This window comes from Rhinoderma darwinii, chromosome 4, assembly GCF_050947455.1.
Source record: "Rhinoderma darwinii isolate aRhiDar2 chromosome 4, aRhiDar2.hap1, whole genome shotgun sequence".
Classification (NCBI taxonomy): domain Eukaryota; kingdom Metazoa; phylum Chordata; class Amphibia; order Anura; family Rhinodermatidae; genus Rhinoderma; species Rhinoderma darwinii.
Genome location: NC_134690.1, coordinates 376,022,672 through 376,041,527, shown reverse-complemented (window position 1 = coordinate 376,041,527; position 18,856 = coordinate 376,022,672). Strand labels below are relative to the sequence as shown.

Genomic DNA, 18,856 nt, shown 5'->3' with positions numbered 1-18,856 from the left:
GAATTTCTGTAGTTTTTTGGCGACCGGCATTAGCTACCATGCCCTTCATTTTGAATTCCTAATTGGAGTCTCCACTATTTGCGGCATTGTCCCAGCAACCTGTGTGGTCCTGTGGCAGAGATTGAAGAGCAGCGTGATCCCTCAGCCTACGGCCCAACACTGGCTTCGCATAGCGCAGCAGTTTGAACGCGACACCCAATTTCCTAACTGTATTGGTGCACTCGATGGGAAGCACATCCGTGTGCAGAAACCGCCCCACTCTGGCTCTCGCTACTTCAATTACAAGCAGTATTTTTCAATAGTTTTGCTTGCGTTGTCGGACTGTAATTTCTGCTTTACCATCGTGGACATCGGGTCCTATGGCAGCTCTGCGGATGCACGCATTTTTCGCTCATCTAGAATGGCACAGCGTCTAATGTCCAACCAACTTGATGTCCCCGAGCCTAGCATCCTCCCTGGCACCAGCGGGCCACCCCTTCCTTATGTTATGGTTGCAGATGAAGGTTTTGCCCTCAGCAAACACGTAATGCGGCCATTTGCGCGGAGGGGCATGGATAACCGTAGGCGCATTTTCAATCAGCGACTATGCAGAGCACGGAAAGTCGTGGAATGTGCCTTTGGCATCATGACCAGCAAGTGGAGGGTCCTGATGACATCAATGCAATTGTCGCCGTCAAATGTCACATGCGTGATCAAAGCCTGTGTTGTGCTGCACAACTTTACCCGCATCAATGATGCCGCTCATGATGTGGAATATATGGGAACATCTGCACCCACCACCAGCCTGAGCCAGGCTGCTCGGCCTGGCCGGCCACCGACATGTGGGCAGCGAGTGCGCCACCAATTTGCCGAGTATTTTGCCAGGCAGGCTTGAGAAGTGACCTGCCAGAACGCTGCCATTTGAGTTGTGGTGAAGTTAATCTTATTTGAGAGAACGTCTGTTTATCCCTCAAGGCCTTTTTTGGTGGGGGGGGTGTGGGGGAGGGTTAGGGACTCGCAAAACTTGAGGCCCCTTGACGTGGGTTGCGAGCTTAAAGCTCGGTAGGCGCTTGGAATACCCTTTTTAGACGGCAGGAATGCATGGACATCACATCCTCTTGTGGAAACTATGTATTTCCTGGCCTATATGTATGTGAGCGTTTCGGGGGGAGTAAAGTTAGTTCTGGCCAAACACTAACTATACTAATTACAGCTGAGTTCCTGGTATTCCAAACCCCTTCCGAACAACGAAGACCTCAAAGATGTGGTGGAGAAATCTAATACCGTCACAACCTCTAAGGCAACAGCACCTCCTAGCGGTAGAGGCAGTAGAAAAGGTGTGCAAGGTAACAAAAGGATTGTCCACACAGAACTTCAAAATATCGAACTTTAGTAGTAGTCATGTTTGTGGCACATACTCGCCATATCAGCCAAATAAATACAGAGGCGGGAAAACATACCCGAACAAAAAAGTGCACCAACATGATGCATATACAACAAATTCCTAGCATGTCATCGATTTCTAACATGTGTCGGTAGAAAAAAAGAGCCCCTAAAGATTCTGATAGGCATGGGTCGGCGAGCTGTAACCCGACCGTTCCGCACCACTCTGCTGTCCCCGGCCCTGAGGAGCCTGTTCCTGCACAGCATATTGGGGTTGATACTGCGGGTGGTAACCCTGAGGCTGCATGTGAGCCTGTAAACTTGGCCCAGGTATGGAGTATTGAGGAAAGTGATGGACTGGCCCAGGCATTGGGGCAGGGGAGAGGTATCTTGGGGCAGGAGGGTATTGCGCCATCTGCGAGAAGACGGGGGCAGGTTGGGAGGGCCTTGGCACATGGGCACGCGCTGAGGGCATATATACACTACGCCAGTGCTCCAGAGAAGTAAAGCACCGGCCTGGACTTAGCGGGGGTGTCGCACAGTCGATTAAAGACAGCATATTTATTTGCAGCCGCACCAACCTATCCTCTGGTACCCGCCGCATCAAAGGTGCCATGCTCCGGCAAAAAAAATCGTGCTGGTCCTCATCGGCTGCACGGCGCAGGTACTCCAGAACACGGGCGTCCACCTGTGCAGCTGCGGGTGGGTTACCAGGACGTCTGCGGCGGGGTGCTGCTTGTCTAGGTGCCACTTGGTCCGGTTGTCCTGCTTCAGGCGCTGAGGCGACTGGACCAGGATCCTCTCTAGTGGCCTCCGGGGTGAGGGCGACCAGGGGAGCAGCGGCTTCGGACGCCTGGCTACACTGGGGCCGTGCCTCCTCTTCTGAAGCATCCAGAGTGTCGCTAGTTCTATAATATAGGGGACACGTCAGTTGAGGAAACAAATGTCATGTGCAAACACCAAGGCGTTTTGGGGTATGTAACATGTTTGGAGGGTGACGTGGCCACAAAGGGACAACAACGAGTACTTACGGTCGCATGTCCATTATTTCCCGCAGGAACAACAGCTGGTCGTAGTACATGTAGCGCCGTTTTTGGGGACCACCATCTCCGCTACGGGCGCCGGATCCATGTTCTCGACGGAACTGGTCCCTCGAGCTGCGCCACCGTCTCTTTACATCGTCCACTGTATGATGAATAAGAACACATCATTGATTAAACTCAGCAGATGTGAGTGCGCACACAGACAGTGCATGTATAAACTGGTGTTATTAAACACACGTCTACACAAGAACAAGCCTAAGTTGATGATACTATATATAAAGATGGCACTGAACCGAAACGTTGGCAATGACAGGCAATTATTCAGCAGGGACGCAATATCCAATATGGATGTCATTATACACATCAATGGCGACACACAGATATCCACTCACCAATTTGTAGCCGGTCACGGGTGCGGCTGTCGGCCCACTCCTGCTCAAATAGCGCCTCTGCTATCTGCTCCCATGCTGCCTCCTTCAATGTGCGGTCATGGTACGACTCCGCATGGGTGTTCCAGACCTCCGGCCGCTCCTGAACTAACCGAATGAGCTTCCCAACATCCATCTGCCGAGGCATGCCTGCAAAGTGCTTGTGGTGCTTTTGCAAACGGTGTGGCCTCTTTTGCAAAACCTGCTGTCTAACCAACTTCCTGCTTTTCTGCTGGTTTCAACTAGTTAGTTCAAACTCATTTGCATTGAGACAACGTGTCCTGCGTGAAAAACGCGCGTTCGCAGCTGCTGCCAGCGTATGACATGCGTGATTTTCACGCACCCATTGACTTCAATGGGTGCGTGATGCGTGAAATACGCAGAGTTTTTGAACCTGTCGCGTATAGTACGCAGCGAACAAACGCTGCGCAAGAATCACGCACTGTTTGAACTGCCTCATTGACTTCTATAGTGCTGTGCGTGATGCGCAGAAAATACGCGGCCTGCACGCGCGCAAATCGCGCTCGTCTGAATCCCCCCTTACGCTGTGAAGCAAGTGTCGCACTGATAAATGGTGTCATTTCTTATCCCCCTTTTTGTCCACACTCCGCACCTTTTGTAGTTTGGGGAATTTTGCTGGGAAAGTGTTGTCCTGGTATAATACGGGCACTGTCGCTTCCAGTGGATATGTTTGGGCTCTCCCCATCCTTGTTCCCTAATTTTAGGTCCTTGATAAATCGCCTCTTGAAACAGAAGAAATGTTCCCTTCGGGCACAACTGCATATTTTTTTATTTCCTCACTTATTGGAGCCATAACTAATTTTATTTTTCATAGACGTAGCAGTATGAGGGCTGGTTTGTTGCGGGACGAGCTGTAGTTATTATTGGTACCATTTTGGGGTACATGTGACTTTTTGATCACCTTTTATCCTATTTTTTGGGATGCCAGGTAAACAAAAAAACGCAATTCTGGCACAGCTTTTTTCGGTTTTTTTTATACAGCGCTCACCATGCGTTATAAACTACATGTTAACTTTATTCTGCGGGTGAGTACGATTCCGGCGATACTTAATTTATAGCACTTTTTTATGTTTTACAACTTTTTGCACAATAAAATTACTTGTGAGAACCATAACTTTTTAATTTTTTTGTCGACGGAGGTGTATGAGGGCTTGTTTTTTGCGGGACGAGCTATAGTTTTTATAGGTACCATTTTTGGATATGTGCGACTTTTTGATCACTCTTTATTCTAATATTTGTAGGGCAAAGTGACCTAAAAACAGAAACTCTGGTAAAGTTTTTTACGTTTTTTTTACACTGTTCACCGCGTGCAATAAATAATATAATATTTTGATACCTCAGGTCGTTACGGTCGTGGCGATACCAAATACATATGGTTTATTATTATTTTTCAATAATAAAGGACTTGATAAGTGTAAAAGGGGGATTGTGTTTTATTTGATTACTTGAAACTTTTATTGTTTTCAAACTTTTATTTTTTGCACTTTTTTTTACACTTTTTTATACTTTTTTTTACACTTTTCTTCAAGTCCCACTAGGGGACTTGAAGTTCCAATGGTCAGATTTATTTTTTTTCTAATACATTGCACTACCTATGTAGTGCAATGTATTAGATCTGTCAGTCATTCACTGACCGCAAGCCGTACTCCGCACAGCTTACCCCCCTCATCTTTCCCTTCTGAGCCCTGCCGTATGCCCAGGCAGCTGATAACAGCCACATGTAGGGTATTTCCGTACCCAGGAGAACCCACATTACAATTTAAGGGGTGTATATCTCCGGTGGCGCATGCTGGGCACAATATATTGGACACTGAAATGGCATATATATATATAAAATTGCAAATCTCACACTGCACCATCTGCTGCACATTATCTTTTACACAGTACCTGTGGGGTCAAAATGCTCACTACACCTCTAGATGAATGTCTTAAGGGGTGTAGTTTTTAAAATGGGGTCACTTCTCGGGGATTTCAACTGTACTGGTACCTCAGGGGCTTCTGCATACATGACTTAGCACCAGAAAAGCTCCAGTAGGCCAAATGGTGGTCCTTCCCTTCTAAGCCCTGCCGTGTGCCCAGGCAGCTGATAACAGCCACATGTAGGGTATTGCCGTACCCAGGAGAACCCACATTACAATTTAAGGAGTGTATATCTCCGGAGGCGCATGCTGGGCACACTATATCGGACACTGACATGCCATATATATATATAAAATTGCAAATCTCACTCTGCACCATCTGCTGCGCACTTCTCGGGGGTTTCAACTGTACTGGTACCTCAGGGGCTTCTGCATACATGACTTAGCACCAGAAAAGCTCCAGTAGGCCAAATGGTGGTCCTTTCCTTCTGAGCCCTCCCATGGGCCCAAACGGCAGTTTATCACCACAAATGGGGTATTGCCGCACTAAGGACAAATTGGGCAACAAAATGGGGTATGTTGTTCCCTGTGAAAATAAGAAATTTTGATCAAAAATTACATCTTATTGGAAAAAATAGCATTTTTTTCATTTCGCAGCCCAATTCAAATAGGTGCTGTGAAAAAACTGTGCGGTCAAAATGATAACAAAAACCATAAATGAATTCCTTGAGGGGTGTAATTTCCAAAATGGGGTCACTTCTGGTGGGTTTCCATTGTTTTGATACCTCAACACCTCTTCAAACCTGGCATGCTGCCTAAAATATATTCTAATAAAAAAGAGGCCTCAAAATGCTTCTTTGCTTCTAGGGCTTGTGTTTTAGTCCACGAGCGCACTAGAGCCACATGTGGGACATTTCTAAAAACTGCAGAATCTGGACAATACATATTTAGTAGTGTTTCTCTGGTAAAACCTTCAGTGTTACACGAAAAAAATTGAATAAAATTGAAATTCAGCAGAAAAAATGAAATTTGCAAATTTCATTTCCACTTTGCTTTAATTCCTGTGAAATGCCTGAAGGGTTAAAGAACTTTCTATATGCTGTTTTGAATACTTTGAGGGGTCTAGTTTTTAAAATGGGGTGTTTTATGGGGGTTTCTAATACATAGGCCCCTCAAATCCACTTCAGAACTGAACTGGTACCTTCAAAAAAAGGCTTTTGAAATTTTCTTAAGAATATGAGAAATTGCTGTTTATGTTCTAAGCCTTGTAACGTCCGAGAAAAATAAAATAATGTTAAAAAAACGATGCCAATCTAAACTAGACATATGGGAAATGTGAACTAGTAACTATTTTGGGTGGTATAACCGTCTGTTTTTCAAGCAGATGCATTTAAATTCTGAAAAATGCTATTTTTTGTAAATTTTCTCTAAATTTTGCAATTTTTCACAAATAAAGACTGAATATATCGACCAAATTTTACCACGAACATGAAGCCCAAAGTGTCACGAGAAAACAATCTCAGAATCGCTTGTATAGGTTTAAGCATTCCGACGTTATTACCACATAAAGTGAAATATGTCAGATTTGAAAAATGGGCTCTGAGCCTTAAGGCCCAAACTAGGCTGCGTCCTTAAGGGGTTAACGCTATTCTTCCTGTCAAAAAGACAGACAAGTACAATAGAACCCAACAGACTACATTATAAATCAAAGGGATCAATTGGGCATCCGGTGGTTTCCGTCGTACCACGGATCCGATACTGCGTCATTGCTTATTAATAAATGGTAATGATATAACTGATAAGTTTATAGAAATGACTACCAAGCCCAAAGTGCTTAAATGTCCAACATGCCATTAGAAAATTTAAAGGCACTATCCAGTGTGACAGTTATTGTAGACATGATGTCAGGGCTGAATAGCTACATTCAGCCCTGACACACTTTCTTCAATAGTATCACACTAAAGGTAGTTATGGTGTAGTGTCCGAGTACACTCCCTACTTCCATAATAGGAGTAGTTGTCGTATGGTAGTAGGTTTGTCACAATGTAATAGTACTGTGTGTCAGTATGCCTCTGTATATCATGTATTTCCTGTGTGCATACACTGTGTATATTGCCATGTGCTTAATTACTTTGCTGCCATCTATGGTTGACCCAGTGTAAGTGCATGTGAGTGTATGATTCCAATCACTCCTGACACACAACAAGTTTCCATCCAGAAGCTTCTAGCAATCTGTGGGTGGAGACTTTAGCAGAGGGCAGGAAAAGGACAGCAGACAAGTTCTGGGGAGTCTAGGGTGAGGTGCCAGCAACCCATGCTGTGCAACACATGGCAGGGAATCTATACCTATCTACCTACGACGCCTAGGAGCTGCATGGGGAATCTCACGGCCCATGCAAAGCTCAGATATTCCTAGGACCCTTCACCAGTCAATACAGTGGGGATAACATAAACATTTCTACCGCCTCCGAGAAGGAGAGAATCTATCTGTCAGAAAGGAGCAGTTTCAAGAGGAGCCTTTCTGCAATCCTGGACTTTAAAGTAGGCCTCTGGTCAAGTCCAGTGCTCCGTGGTTTCCGAGCCACGTGTCTTAGGTCCGCATCTGGCTATCGGATACCGCGCAACAGTAACCGTGAGTAACAACCTTTCCCTCAAGTTAGTCACCCACCGGGAGCCAACCGGTGCAGATCCCTTCTGTAGCCTTAATAAGTACTGTGTCTCCCCCAAAACCATAAACTGCATAATCTGAGGAAAATACTGTGTCAGCATCACCCCTCACAAGCATATCCCTGCAAGTCAGCTAACAAGGGGTCCTCCTCACATGCACACTCCACTATACTGGTAATGAGAGACTGCATTGCTGTGAATTATTGCTGCACTTTATGGAAGTTCTCCTCAGTAAAGAGACTTTTGGTTAGCAGAGAACTTTGTCTGATTTTGCTTTCCATTTTTGACAATTGACTTGGTGTGTGTCCTAAGAGAGGTGCCCCAGGGTTGGATCACCACTGCAGCTACCGTGACATCACTAATAAACCAGCAATTAGTGGGACTACTACCCTCATCAGGTCCTCTCATAACATCTGCATCCTTTGGGATACCACAATGGCGGTGTATGTTGTTTTGACTTTCCCTCCAGTGACAATATGGGGAAAATGGTAGTCTAAGACACAGTCAAAGGGCCTGTTCACATAAGCGTCGGCCTTCTGTTCATGGGTTTCGTTAGACCTTTCTCAAAATTTCGACTTTTGGTTCATTTATCCCTTTCTCAACACTTTTTAAATAAAAGTAGGCGAAGCTTAGCAGTAGGAGCATGGTCATTAGTGGCCTGATGCATTTATTTTAATATCCGTCAGAAACTGGAGTAAATTACAGCGTAAAGCTAAGCCAAGATCCATTTTAATTTACATAATTTTTTCCTTTATAATAGGAGAGTAACTCAATTTCACAAAAGATTTTTAGGATAAAATTGACAAATTGCACTCACATTGCTAGATAACATTTTGTGACACGAGTATTGTAATATCAGAATTTATTCGAACACAGCACCTTTTCTGTTTTTTTCTTTTTCTTTTTCCGAAGCATAACTAAGAAAATGTTGATTCAGCATACTGTAAATAGTATGGCTTGTCATAGTACTTCAAGAATTATTATCCCGGTCAGTGTCTAGAGTTTTGTTGCTAAGAACTAAATAGTTTCGGATTCCAAAAATTCTATTTAGGTTTATTTTTTATATTAAATAATAAGCCTGTATAGTATTATATTATTCTGTATATGTAAAATAATACATAAAGTAGACATGGTGCACCATAAACCACTCAGGACTGTAAATTAATGTCAGCACTTGCTGGACTTTATTCAGCATCGGCATAAATTTACATTCATTTTTCTGATGGTGATTGGGTCCCCCACAGAGAGGCCAACACCTGGATCGAGATAGGCGCTCCATGGTGTAATATATCCAATTAATAATTAAGACAAAACAAATGTATTCCCCAATGAAAAACTCCTCAGCTTCCAAGGTAGTGCAAATATCAGGAATAACACTGGTACAGGTGTATAAGTAAGGGATCCCTCCTCAAGGTTAGCACAGCTGCTGATCCAGTCTACTCTAATCAGAGAAGTCTCATCGATATACACACACAATCCAAATAAAAGGTAACGTATGGGCGCCGCCAGTGTAGAAGAACATTAAATAATATCCAAACGGTTTATTAAAAGACATACGTACAACATGTTTCAGGCTTTGGGATCCCAATACGCATTGTACGTGATGCATAAAATAAAAGCTTTTTCATGGAACAGACATACAGAAAACTGGAATTATACTTCTTTGTCTTTAATATTTCTAAACACAGTGATCATCTAAAGCTAAAGTCAGGTTTTTGTTCTTGTTGTGCTACAGAAAACTGGCGGAAATGATAATGGAAATCTACGCCAGCTACACCCGTGCTGGGTCCCTACCTTGCACCCCCTTGATCAGACTACCCCATATCCCACGTTAAATGAAAAAAAAAGAAAAAACTGTGAACCTCTTTTTCCATCCGGCTCGTTCATTATTCCAGTGCAGCTCATACAACGGACTGACACCAGGCAGCGTCAGGAGGTCGTATGCGATGCTGCACTGATGACGTTGAAAAGCTGCGTTGCAAATAAGGCCCTGCTCAGGGTCAGGACCTTGTATGAGTCGTGCTTTTGAATGTTGAGGGACTCGGAGGGGGAGAAGAGAAGAAATAATGTGAGTATGTTTTTTTTATTTTTTATTTTATTGCCCATGTGGTGGAAATGGATGGCACATGGTCGCAGTCATTGCACCACTATTGTGGCACATGGCCCCACCGCCAGAGGCAACACATTTATTAAGAGGCTTAATAAATGTGTCACAGTTTATTCCAATTCTTTCTATTAAGACTGGAGTATGAAACGCCAGTCTTAATAAATTGCCCCCTATGTGTGTAAATAATATGAAAACTTGTATTTTTTTCCCCCCTGTTTTTGCACATTTTTCTCAGAATAAGATTAACATAAAAAAATATCAGCTCCAATTTATCACAATAAGAAAGTCCAATATGTTCTGCAAAAAAAAATTACAAATATTTGGGGTAGAATAAGAAAATAAATTAAAACAAATCTCACCTTTGGAATGCAGCACTCCAATATCTGTTGTTCTCCTCTGGGCACCAATGGCAAAAACACCATGAGCCATTTTCTCCTCTATTCTTAAAAGTGAATTTTATATACTGTCCAATTATCCGGAGGTTTGATATTCCGGCAACTATCAGGCCCCCATTGGTAGTGGAATAAAAGAATTTGACTATGCTTTTACTTGTTCAAAAACTTGTTCCCCTGTGCTAATTGTTCTTTTTGGATTTGTTTAATGTTGGACTCTAGGGAGATCCTCTAAATTTGCCTGCCCTCTGCCAAAGTGAAGATCCACAAGTGAAGAGCCGCTTTTCAGTAGTGCAATATTTGAGGAGGTCTTTTTTACATACACAGCTCATTTCAAATATCCCCCAGGCCATTCCAATGGGGTTTAGATCCAGGCTTTGACTTGGCCATTCAGGAACCCTGCATTTTTTTTAAGGGCATTCCTTGGTGGATTTACAGAAGCAGGGGCGTAACTAGGAAAGACAGGGCCCCATAGCAAACTTTTGACTGGGGCCCCCCTCCCCTGGGTGTCACACAACCCCCCCTTGTAGATAGTGCCTTTTTTACAGCCCCCCCTGTAGATATCTACAGAGGGAGCTGTATGGCGTCATCTACAGGGGGGGGGCTGTATGGCGTTATCTACAGCCCCCCCTGTAGGGAACGCCATACAGCACCCCCCTGTAGGGAACGCCATACAGCCCCCCCTGCAGGGAACACCATACAGCCCCCCCCCTGTAGAGAACGCCATACAGCCCCCTCTGTAGAGAATGCCATACAGCCCCCCCTGTAGGGAACGCCATACAGCCCCCCCTGTAGGGAATGCCATACAGCCCCCCCCTGCAGGGAACGCCATACAGCCCCCCCTGTAGAGAACGCCATACAGCCCTTCCCTGCTGGGAACACCATACATCCCCCCCTGTAGGGAACGCCATACAGCCCCCCCTGTAGGGAACGCCATACAGCATCCCCCCTCCCAAAAAATTCCGACCTACAGTGTGTCCTACTAAAAGACATGTATCCCCTATCCACAGGATAGGGGATACATGTGTGATTACTGGCAGCGATAGGGAGAACGGGGGACTGAAAGTCCCCTGAAGTTCTCCATGACTAACGTTGGACTTCCGGCGTCTGCGCAGCTCAAAAAAAATGAAAGGAGCGGGGATAGGGGATACATGTCTTTTGTTTAATGGCAGAGCGGGGAGATATCTCCCTGCTCTGCCGTAGTGTTCAGTGGTGTCGCTCTGTAGCAGCCATAGCGGCTGCTAGGGGAGCCTCCGACCATGGTGGGGGCCCGTGCCGGCGGGCGACATGGGCCCCCTCATGCCGCGGGCTACGGCTGCTACGGCGGTAGTTACGCCACTGTACAGAAGCATGTTTAGAATATCACTCAAATTACACTAAAAGCAGAATTGAGAAGTGTAATAGTAGAATAGATTTAAGAATAAGCATAAACTGTAAGTTTAACATCTGGCATGCTAGTATGTTCAATCAAATGTTCTATATTTAAAATGTAATATGAATATTCATGGATAAGTTCTTTATTATTATTCAGACATATATAATATTAATGTTAAAGGGGTTCTCCACTTTTGGTAATCCATACTTGTTAGAACCGTTCCATGACAATAAACTGGGACCTCTAGAAATCAATTGTAATCTGTGGGCAGTAGTGTTAGTTTCTCTAAAATTAAGCATTACATAGTGCCCATTCAAATCAATGGGTTGTCAGGACAGGTCCTCGAGTGTGCGAGACACTCTTTGTAACCGCTCTCCCCTCTGGCCGAGCGATGAGGATCCTGAACTGAGGACCCCTCTATATTATATCCAGTTAAGGGTATATAACAATGGGTCTTCTAAACTGGACAACTTTAAGGTAATTTACAAAATTAGGAAAAGCCCAAAATACACTTATCCCCCAGATGTGCACAGATACACATTTTCATTTCACAATTTTGGATGTGAATTTAAATGTAAAGGAAAACATAGGAATACTTAATTCATGAATAGCCTTTGAAAAAAATAAAGGTAAACAGAAATATTCTGGTGCTGCTTATAAAGAATACCACATAAGCAAAACTTTTTAAAGTATAGAATGAAGTGCATGGGGTACATTCCATAGACAGCCCATGCAGCTGCTAGGAAACCTATGACTTGGGAGGGTCGCACTCAAGGAAGCCCATCACCATTCCTTATGGGAATTATGAACCTCAAGTGGGCTCCCCTTATGAACAATCCCACCAATGTTACGAAACAAGAGAGGAGAGAATGGCCAGATGCAACAAATGCCAGGCCATCCTGTTCCAGGATAGTCAGGTGTGAAGGCATGGCCCAAAATCAGGAGAAGGCCTAATCTTATTTCTGCTATTGGTTTCCATCTGTTCTAGCAAATGATCATTGGATTAGGAAAAGAATGAGAAGTAAAGTAAAATTTAAGGGAAAACTGGGCAAATTTTTGAGATTGCATAAAGGATTACTATTTTTTTAAGGTTAAAGGGGTTATGTGGTTGTTAAAAACTAAGTGTAAATCAGTCAATCTTACAAAGATGTTACACTTACTAATTACCTTCAAATGAATAAAATTATTTTTAATCCGGTTAAGTCACTGCACTGACACTTTAGCTGCCTCTGATCACTGACGATTCATATTCTCATCATGTGACACATTTTTCCAGCATTCTAAGCCTCTAGAGAATGAACCGTCACTAATCAGTTGACATATCCTCCATGGTGATTCGAGTTCAGACCAAAACGTTTCATGTTATGTGACTTTTCTTTTCCTGTATGATTTGCCCCACGAAGAAAACCTCACAGGTCATGTAACACAGAATTGTTGCACCAAAAAGAGATTATGATGGCTTAGAAAAGATGCCAAAGTCAAGACAGAGGTGATTCCGATGAAAATGAACCTTTACCTGTATATCTAGAGCGGAGACTCTCAACCTCATGAGCCTCAGGGTTCTTGGGAACCATTGTTGGAAAACACTAATCTAGAGGATAGACGGTTTCCTCTTCAACGATGAAGGGATTTTTTACTGTAAGAGCAGTGAAACATTCTGTAGGAGAAAATTTTAATGGTTAGTTTGTTAAATTAATTTAAATGGCTTGGATGCTTGTATTACGTTGTTTGTACTAGATTGCCTGCCGAAATAGGTGACTTATGTCATTTTTCAAACTTACTATGTTACTCTGTTACTATTTCTCCCAGAGAACATCTCTTCTCCACCTATAAAAACTATGGTGCTAAAATTGGATTACTTTATCAAAACTGACACTACACAGTAAAACAAAATGAGCTCAAATAACCAGGACAGATTCTGAGAAAACAAGCAAACAGCAACATAACCTAGATGAGATTACATCTGTCTTGTTCAGTTTTCATGTAAAGAGAGAAAGGGCAAATTTTATATAAAGGAATACAAGGATAGAAAACTGAAACATGTATATGAAAGGGCACACTGAGAAGTGTTTAGACATTTTTCCAGACATCTGTTCTCTACCAGGAGACTTGATCTTAGTGCTCCAATCACTTTTCATTCCAAACATTTTGTATGATTGTTCTCTATACAAATGCTCATTCACTGAAAGATTTACAAACCATAGACAATCACACAACATTCCCAGAAACATCAAGTCCAAGGAAGGTTTTCACATCCCCAAAGTGTTGTGTTTATGATGTTAATCTTTATTGTTTTTCAATTAGGGTAGTGACGGAAAACTGAATCATGTTGGTTATATGACCATTTCCTCTTTGCATGGGCTCCATGCACATGGCCGTATCACATGTATATTTAGTGCCAATAACAGGACAGGATCCTTTGAGATTAAGAAATACTATTAATATAGGACCCCCTCATTGCCTCTAAATATAAGTCTCCTGCACAGAGCCATAATATGGCAGTGTGAATGAGCCCTTATTAAGTGTTCAGTCACCAACATCGCCAATGACGAAATGATGATAATAATAAAAATGATAATTGGCATGTTTTTTTCAACGGCACAAGACTAAATTGCATGGTGCCCAATATTCCTTAAATATGGACCTGTCAGCTTTCCTGACATGTCTGCTTTAGTGAAATGTTGTATTCCCCATAAAATTCCCCACAATTCTCGAACATCTTTTCTTAAAACTATGCTTTGACCATTCCTGTTATTCCTTCAAGAAATGTAGGAATAAATTGATAACTGGGTGTTACCAGTCCTCTTTTCAACGGGGCGTGTATCTTACTGGTGATTGCATGTCACTGATTGGACATTATCAGACTGTGTAGCGACACACCCCCAACTGGTAACACCCAGTTGTCAATTTATTCATAAATTTGTAGAAGGAATAAAAGAGGAATGGTAAGATACAGACAAAGAATAAAAGATGAATACCTATATGAGTATAGAACATTGGCATGCGCCAAACAATAATGCGTCCACACAAATCATAAAGAATAAAAGATGCTCCAGAATCATTATTTTTTTTTATGGAATACTAGTGTTTACTAACACAGAAATGTCAGGAGAGATGATAGGTACTCTTTAATACTCCATGCAGGAATTTATCAATCTTTATCAACCTTTTATAAAACTTTATTTTTTTTAATGTCCGATGGGGGGAGTGGTTGCTGCAGGGCCGATGTAATTACGCCACAAATGTGGTGCATGGCTAGCGTAAAGATTTATTAAGAGAAGTGCGCCTCTTAATAAATGTGTTGTATCTGACTCCAGCCTCAGTCTTAGCAAATCTGCCCCCATGTTGCCCAGGAGAGTAAAAGATTACTAATGATCTGTGGATGTTAATTATATGTCAGCCCTAAACTATCAAAACATATTGCAGGTACAAAAACATTCTCTTAACGTTCTAACAATTTTTTTTTAAATGCCTGTGCTTATGTAGACGGACTTATGAGTGAGTATCTTGTATTAAATTTATCAGATTAAACTTTTCAGTATAAAAGCAACTTCTGTTGTATTTTTTTTTGTTCTGCTCTGTCGTTAATGAGGAGGTCCACCTTTTTATGACATGTTAGGCCTGATTCACATCACATTTGTTTCCTATGGTTATCATGTACATCGGAAAAGCTCCCGATGTACATGATAAACGTGTCTATATGGCTCTATTAGCCCCACGGAAACCAAGAGTGTACTTTTGGCCTCTGTCAGGCTGGTGTACGTCAGTTTACTTTTTTTAGAGGATGAAATAACGTAGTATATTACGCTATATGATCCTGATGGACCCCACTATACTGTGGTATACATTTTTTTTTAACATGTGAGCCTATGTGTGATGGATGCCACAGTGATGTCAGGGGCTTTCAACTATGGAGTCCCCGGCCAAAGCATCAGTAGCGCTCTAGCTGGGGACTTTGGGACTGGAGACAACTCTGACATCACTCTTCATATATGGACAGTTGCGTCAGGGGCTCCTCCAGGAGCGGAATCCCCGGCTAGTGGAAAACTGAAACACAATATTGTTTCAATTACTTGCCATTGGTGATTAGGAAATTTCACACCAATAGTCATAGACTCAAAAAGTGTTTTACCTTTATATTCCACTCTTTCTTGTGAATTTAAATAATTTATTTGAGTAAAACAACATCTCCAATTCTCTGACCCTATGACCTTTTATAATTTTAAAATACATTTTCAGATTACAAATACTAGGTTATAGTATTATAAACACATACTTCCCCATTAACTTTGAACAGCACAAATTTAAAAGATCACTTTGAAATGTGTTAGGGGTAAAAATAAGATAAGTTAAACAAAAAGTGGTAGGATAGCACTCATAATACTTTATAATATAGACCGAATGTTTCCTGATATTTAAGTCCTTGTTAAAATGTTTCAGGAGGCTACAGGTTTAGATTTCTCATACTGTGTAAGATTGCTGAAATAGAGACTGTGATTAAAGAAAATCTCCTAAATTCACTCTGATACCACACTATTAAAAAATAAATAAGTAACTACTGTACCACAAGATCCATAATCCAGAGATGTGTCTTGGCCATCATCTTCCTCTCCCTGGCAGCTGAGAGCGGACATGCGGATGGTGCCTCTGATGATAGAGATCCAGTGCTGTCACCTATGGCCTTTGTTTTACAGTATGTTCCTAAATAGAGATGAGCGAACCGGGACTTCCGGAAAAGTTCGGTTCGCAGCGAATCCGAACTTCACCGGGTTCGGCCGAACCTGTTTTGACCGAACCCGGTCAAAAACATTATACAAATCGGCAGCCACTTATCTCTATCAATCACTGATAGAGAAAAGAGGCTGCTGATTAAAAATAAAATAAAAAGCATTTCATACGTACCCGGTCGTTGTCTTGGTGACGAGTCCCTCTTCTTCCTCCTGTCTGACCTTTTCTGACACGGCAGCCTGTGATTGGCTGCAGAGGCCTCTGCAGCCTGTGATTGGCTGCAGAGGCCGCGGCAGCCTGTGATTGGCTGCAGCGCTCACATGGGCTGCATCGTCATAATGGAATGTCGGGCCGGATGTCGAGAGGGACGCGTCACCAAGGCAACGGCCAGGAGACCGGACTGGAGGAAGCAGGGAGTTCCCGGTAAGTATGAACGTCTTTTTTTTTACAGGTACTGTGATCGGTAGTCACTGTCCAGGGTACTGAAACAGTTACTGCCGATCAGTTAACTCTTTCAGCACCCTGGACAGTGACTATTTAGGGTATGTGCACACACACTAATTACGTCCGTAATTGACGGACGTATTTCGGCCGCAAGTACCGGACCGAACACAGTGCAGGGAGCCGGGCTCCTAGCATCATAGTTATGTACGATGCTAGGAGTCCCTGCCTCTCTGCAGGACAACTGTCCCGTACTGTAATCATGTTTTCAGTACGGGACAGTTGTCCGGCAGCGAGGCAGGGACTCCTAGCATCGTACATAAATATGATGCTAGGAGCCCGGCTCCCTGCAGTGTGTTCGGTCCGGTACTTGCGGCCGAAATACGTCGGTCAATTACAGACGTAATTAGTGTGTGTGCACATACCGTTACTGACATCGCCTAGCAACGCTGCCGTAATGACGGGTGCACACATGTAGCCACCCGTCATTACGGGGCCTCATGCACACTACCGTAAAAACACCCGTTATCACGGGTCGTAATTACGACCCGAAATAGCTGGGCCCATAGACTTCTGTTAGCCACGGGTACCTTCCCGTTTTCTCACGGGAAGGTGCCCGTGCCGTTAAAAAGATAGAACATGTTCTATTTTTTTATTTTACGGGCCGTGCTCGTAAATACGACTCGTAACTACGAGCACGGCCGGCCGGCCACGGGCAGCCGGCCGCTTTTGCGAACCGTGCTGTCATTATAATTATAGCAGCACGGCCCGTAAAATAGAAAAATAGAACATGTTCTATTTTTTTAACGGCACGGGCACCTTCCCGTGAGAAAACGGAAAGGTACCCGTGGGTAACAGAAGTCTATGAGCCCGTTATTGCGGGTCGTAATTACGACCCGCAATAACGGGTGTTTTTACGGTCGTGTGCATAATGGGAGCACGGCTCGGAAAAACGAACGGCTGCCCGTGCTCATCTCCTGAAATACTCTGTGCTGCCTTAAACTCTGTGGACAGGGCAGGATACTGTTTCTATTAAATGCTGCTGGGGAACCCGCTCGATCCACTATATAAGGCTACGCTACAGTACAGCATTTAAAAGAAACAGGATCCTGACCTGTCCACAGAGTTTAAGGCAGCACAGAGTATTTCAGGAGATGAGCGTGCAGATTCAGTGCTGCTGTGAACTCTGCTCTTACCATTACGTAGCTCTCAGTCTGTTACCTCTCCTCCACTCCTGTCCTCAAGAACACCTTCACATGATTGGCAAGTCACCACGTAATGGTAAGAGCAGAGTTCACAGCAGCAGAGAGTATTTCAGGAGATGAGCGTGCGGATCTTGTGCGTGGTGGTGACTTGCCAATCATGTGAACGTGTTATAGAGGACAGGAGTGGAGGAGATGTAACAGACTGAGCTACGTAATGGTAAGAACAGAGTTCACAGCAGCACAGAGTATTTCAGGAGAGGAGCGTGCAGATTCAGTGCTGCTGTGAACTCTGCTCTTACCATTACGTAGCTCAGTCTGTTACCTCTCCTCCACTCCTGTCCTCAATAACACCTTCACATGATTGGCAAGTCACCACCCCGCACAAGATCCGCACGCTCATCTCCTGAAATACTCTGTGCTGCTGTGAACTCTGCTCTTACCATTACGTGGTGACTTGCCAATCATGTGAAGGTGTTCTGGAGGACAGGAGTGGAGGAGAGGTAACAGACTGAGAGCTACGTAATGGTAAGAGCAGAGTTCACAGCAGCACTGAATCTGCACGCTCATCTCCTGAAATACTCTGTGCTGCCTTAAACTCTATGGACAGGTCAGGATCCTGTTTCTTTTAAATGCTGCACTGTAGCGCAGCCTTTTATAGTGGATCGAGCGGGTTCCCCAGCAGCATTTAAAAGAAACCGCGTTTGTGTATGTGTGTGTTTGTGTATATATGTGTGTTTGGGTATTTGACTTTGTCTGTTTTTGTTTTTATATGTGTGTTTGTGTATATGTGTGTGTATATATGGGTGTGTTTGTGTATATGTGTTTGTGTATATGTTTGTGTATATATGGGTGTATTTGTGTATATGTTTGTGTGTAGATGTTTGTGTGTTTTTGTATATGTGTGTGTTTGTGTATATGGGTGTGTGTGTGTTTGTGTGTATATATGGGTGTGTTTGTGTATATGTGTTTGTGTATATGTGTGTTTGGGTATGTGTGTTTTTGTTTGTATATGTGTTTGTGTATATGTGTTCGTGTATGTGTGTGTATAACTGTGTGTGTGTGTGTGTTTGGATATGTGTGTTTTTGTTTGTATATGTGTGAGTTCGTGTATATGTGTGTGTGTTTGTCTGTTTATGTGTGTGTGTGTGTGTATATCTTGTTGTGTTTGTGTATATATGTGTGTGTCTGTGTATGGTTGTTTGTTTGTGTGTGCGTGTATATATGTGTG

General features: G+C 43.2%; 1 protein-coding gene across 1 annotated transcript; it reads right to left on the bottom strand.

The window, feature by feature from the left end:
- Positions 1–1,352: 1,352 nt before the first annotated feature.
- LOC142761371 (uncharacterized) lies at positions 1,353–3,308 on the bottom strand. Its single transcript, XM_075864557.1, has 3 exons — positions 2,798–3,308; positions 2,394–2,547; positions 1,353–2,270 (listed from the first exon to the last, which is right to left on the bottom strand). Exons 1-3 carry the CDS (start codon positions 2,979–2,981, stop codon positions 1,532–1,534), a joined length of 1,077 nt encoding a protein of 358 aa, XP_075720672.1. The 5' UTR covers positions 2,982–3,308; the 3' UTR covers positions 1,353–1,531.
- Between the last annotated feature and the right edge of the window lie 15,548 nt (positions 3,309–18,856).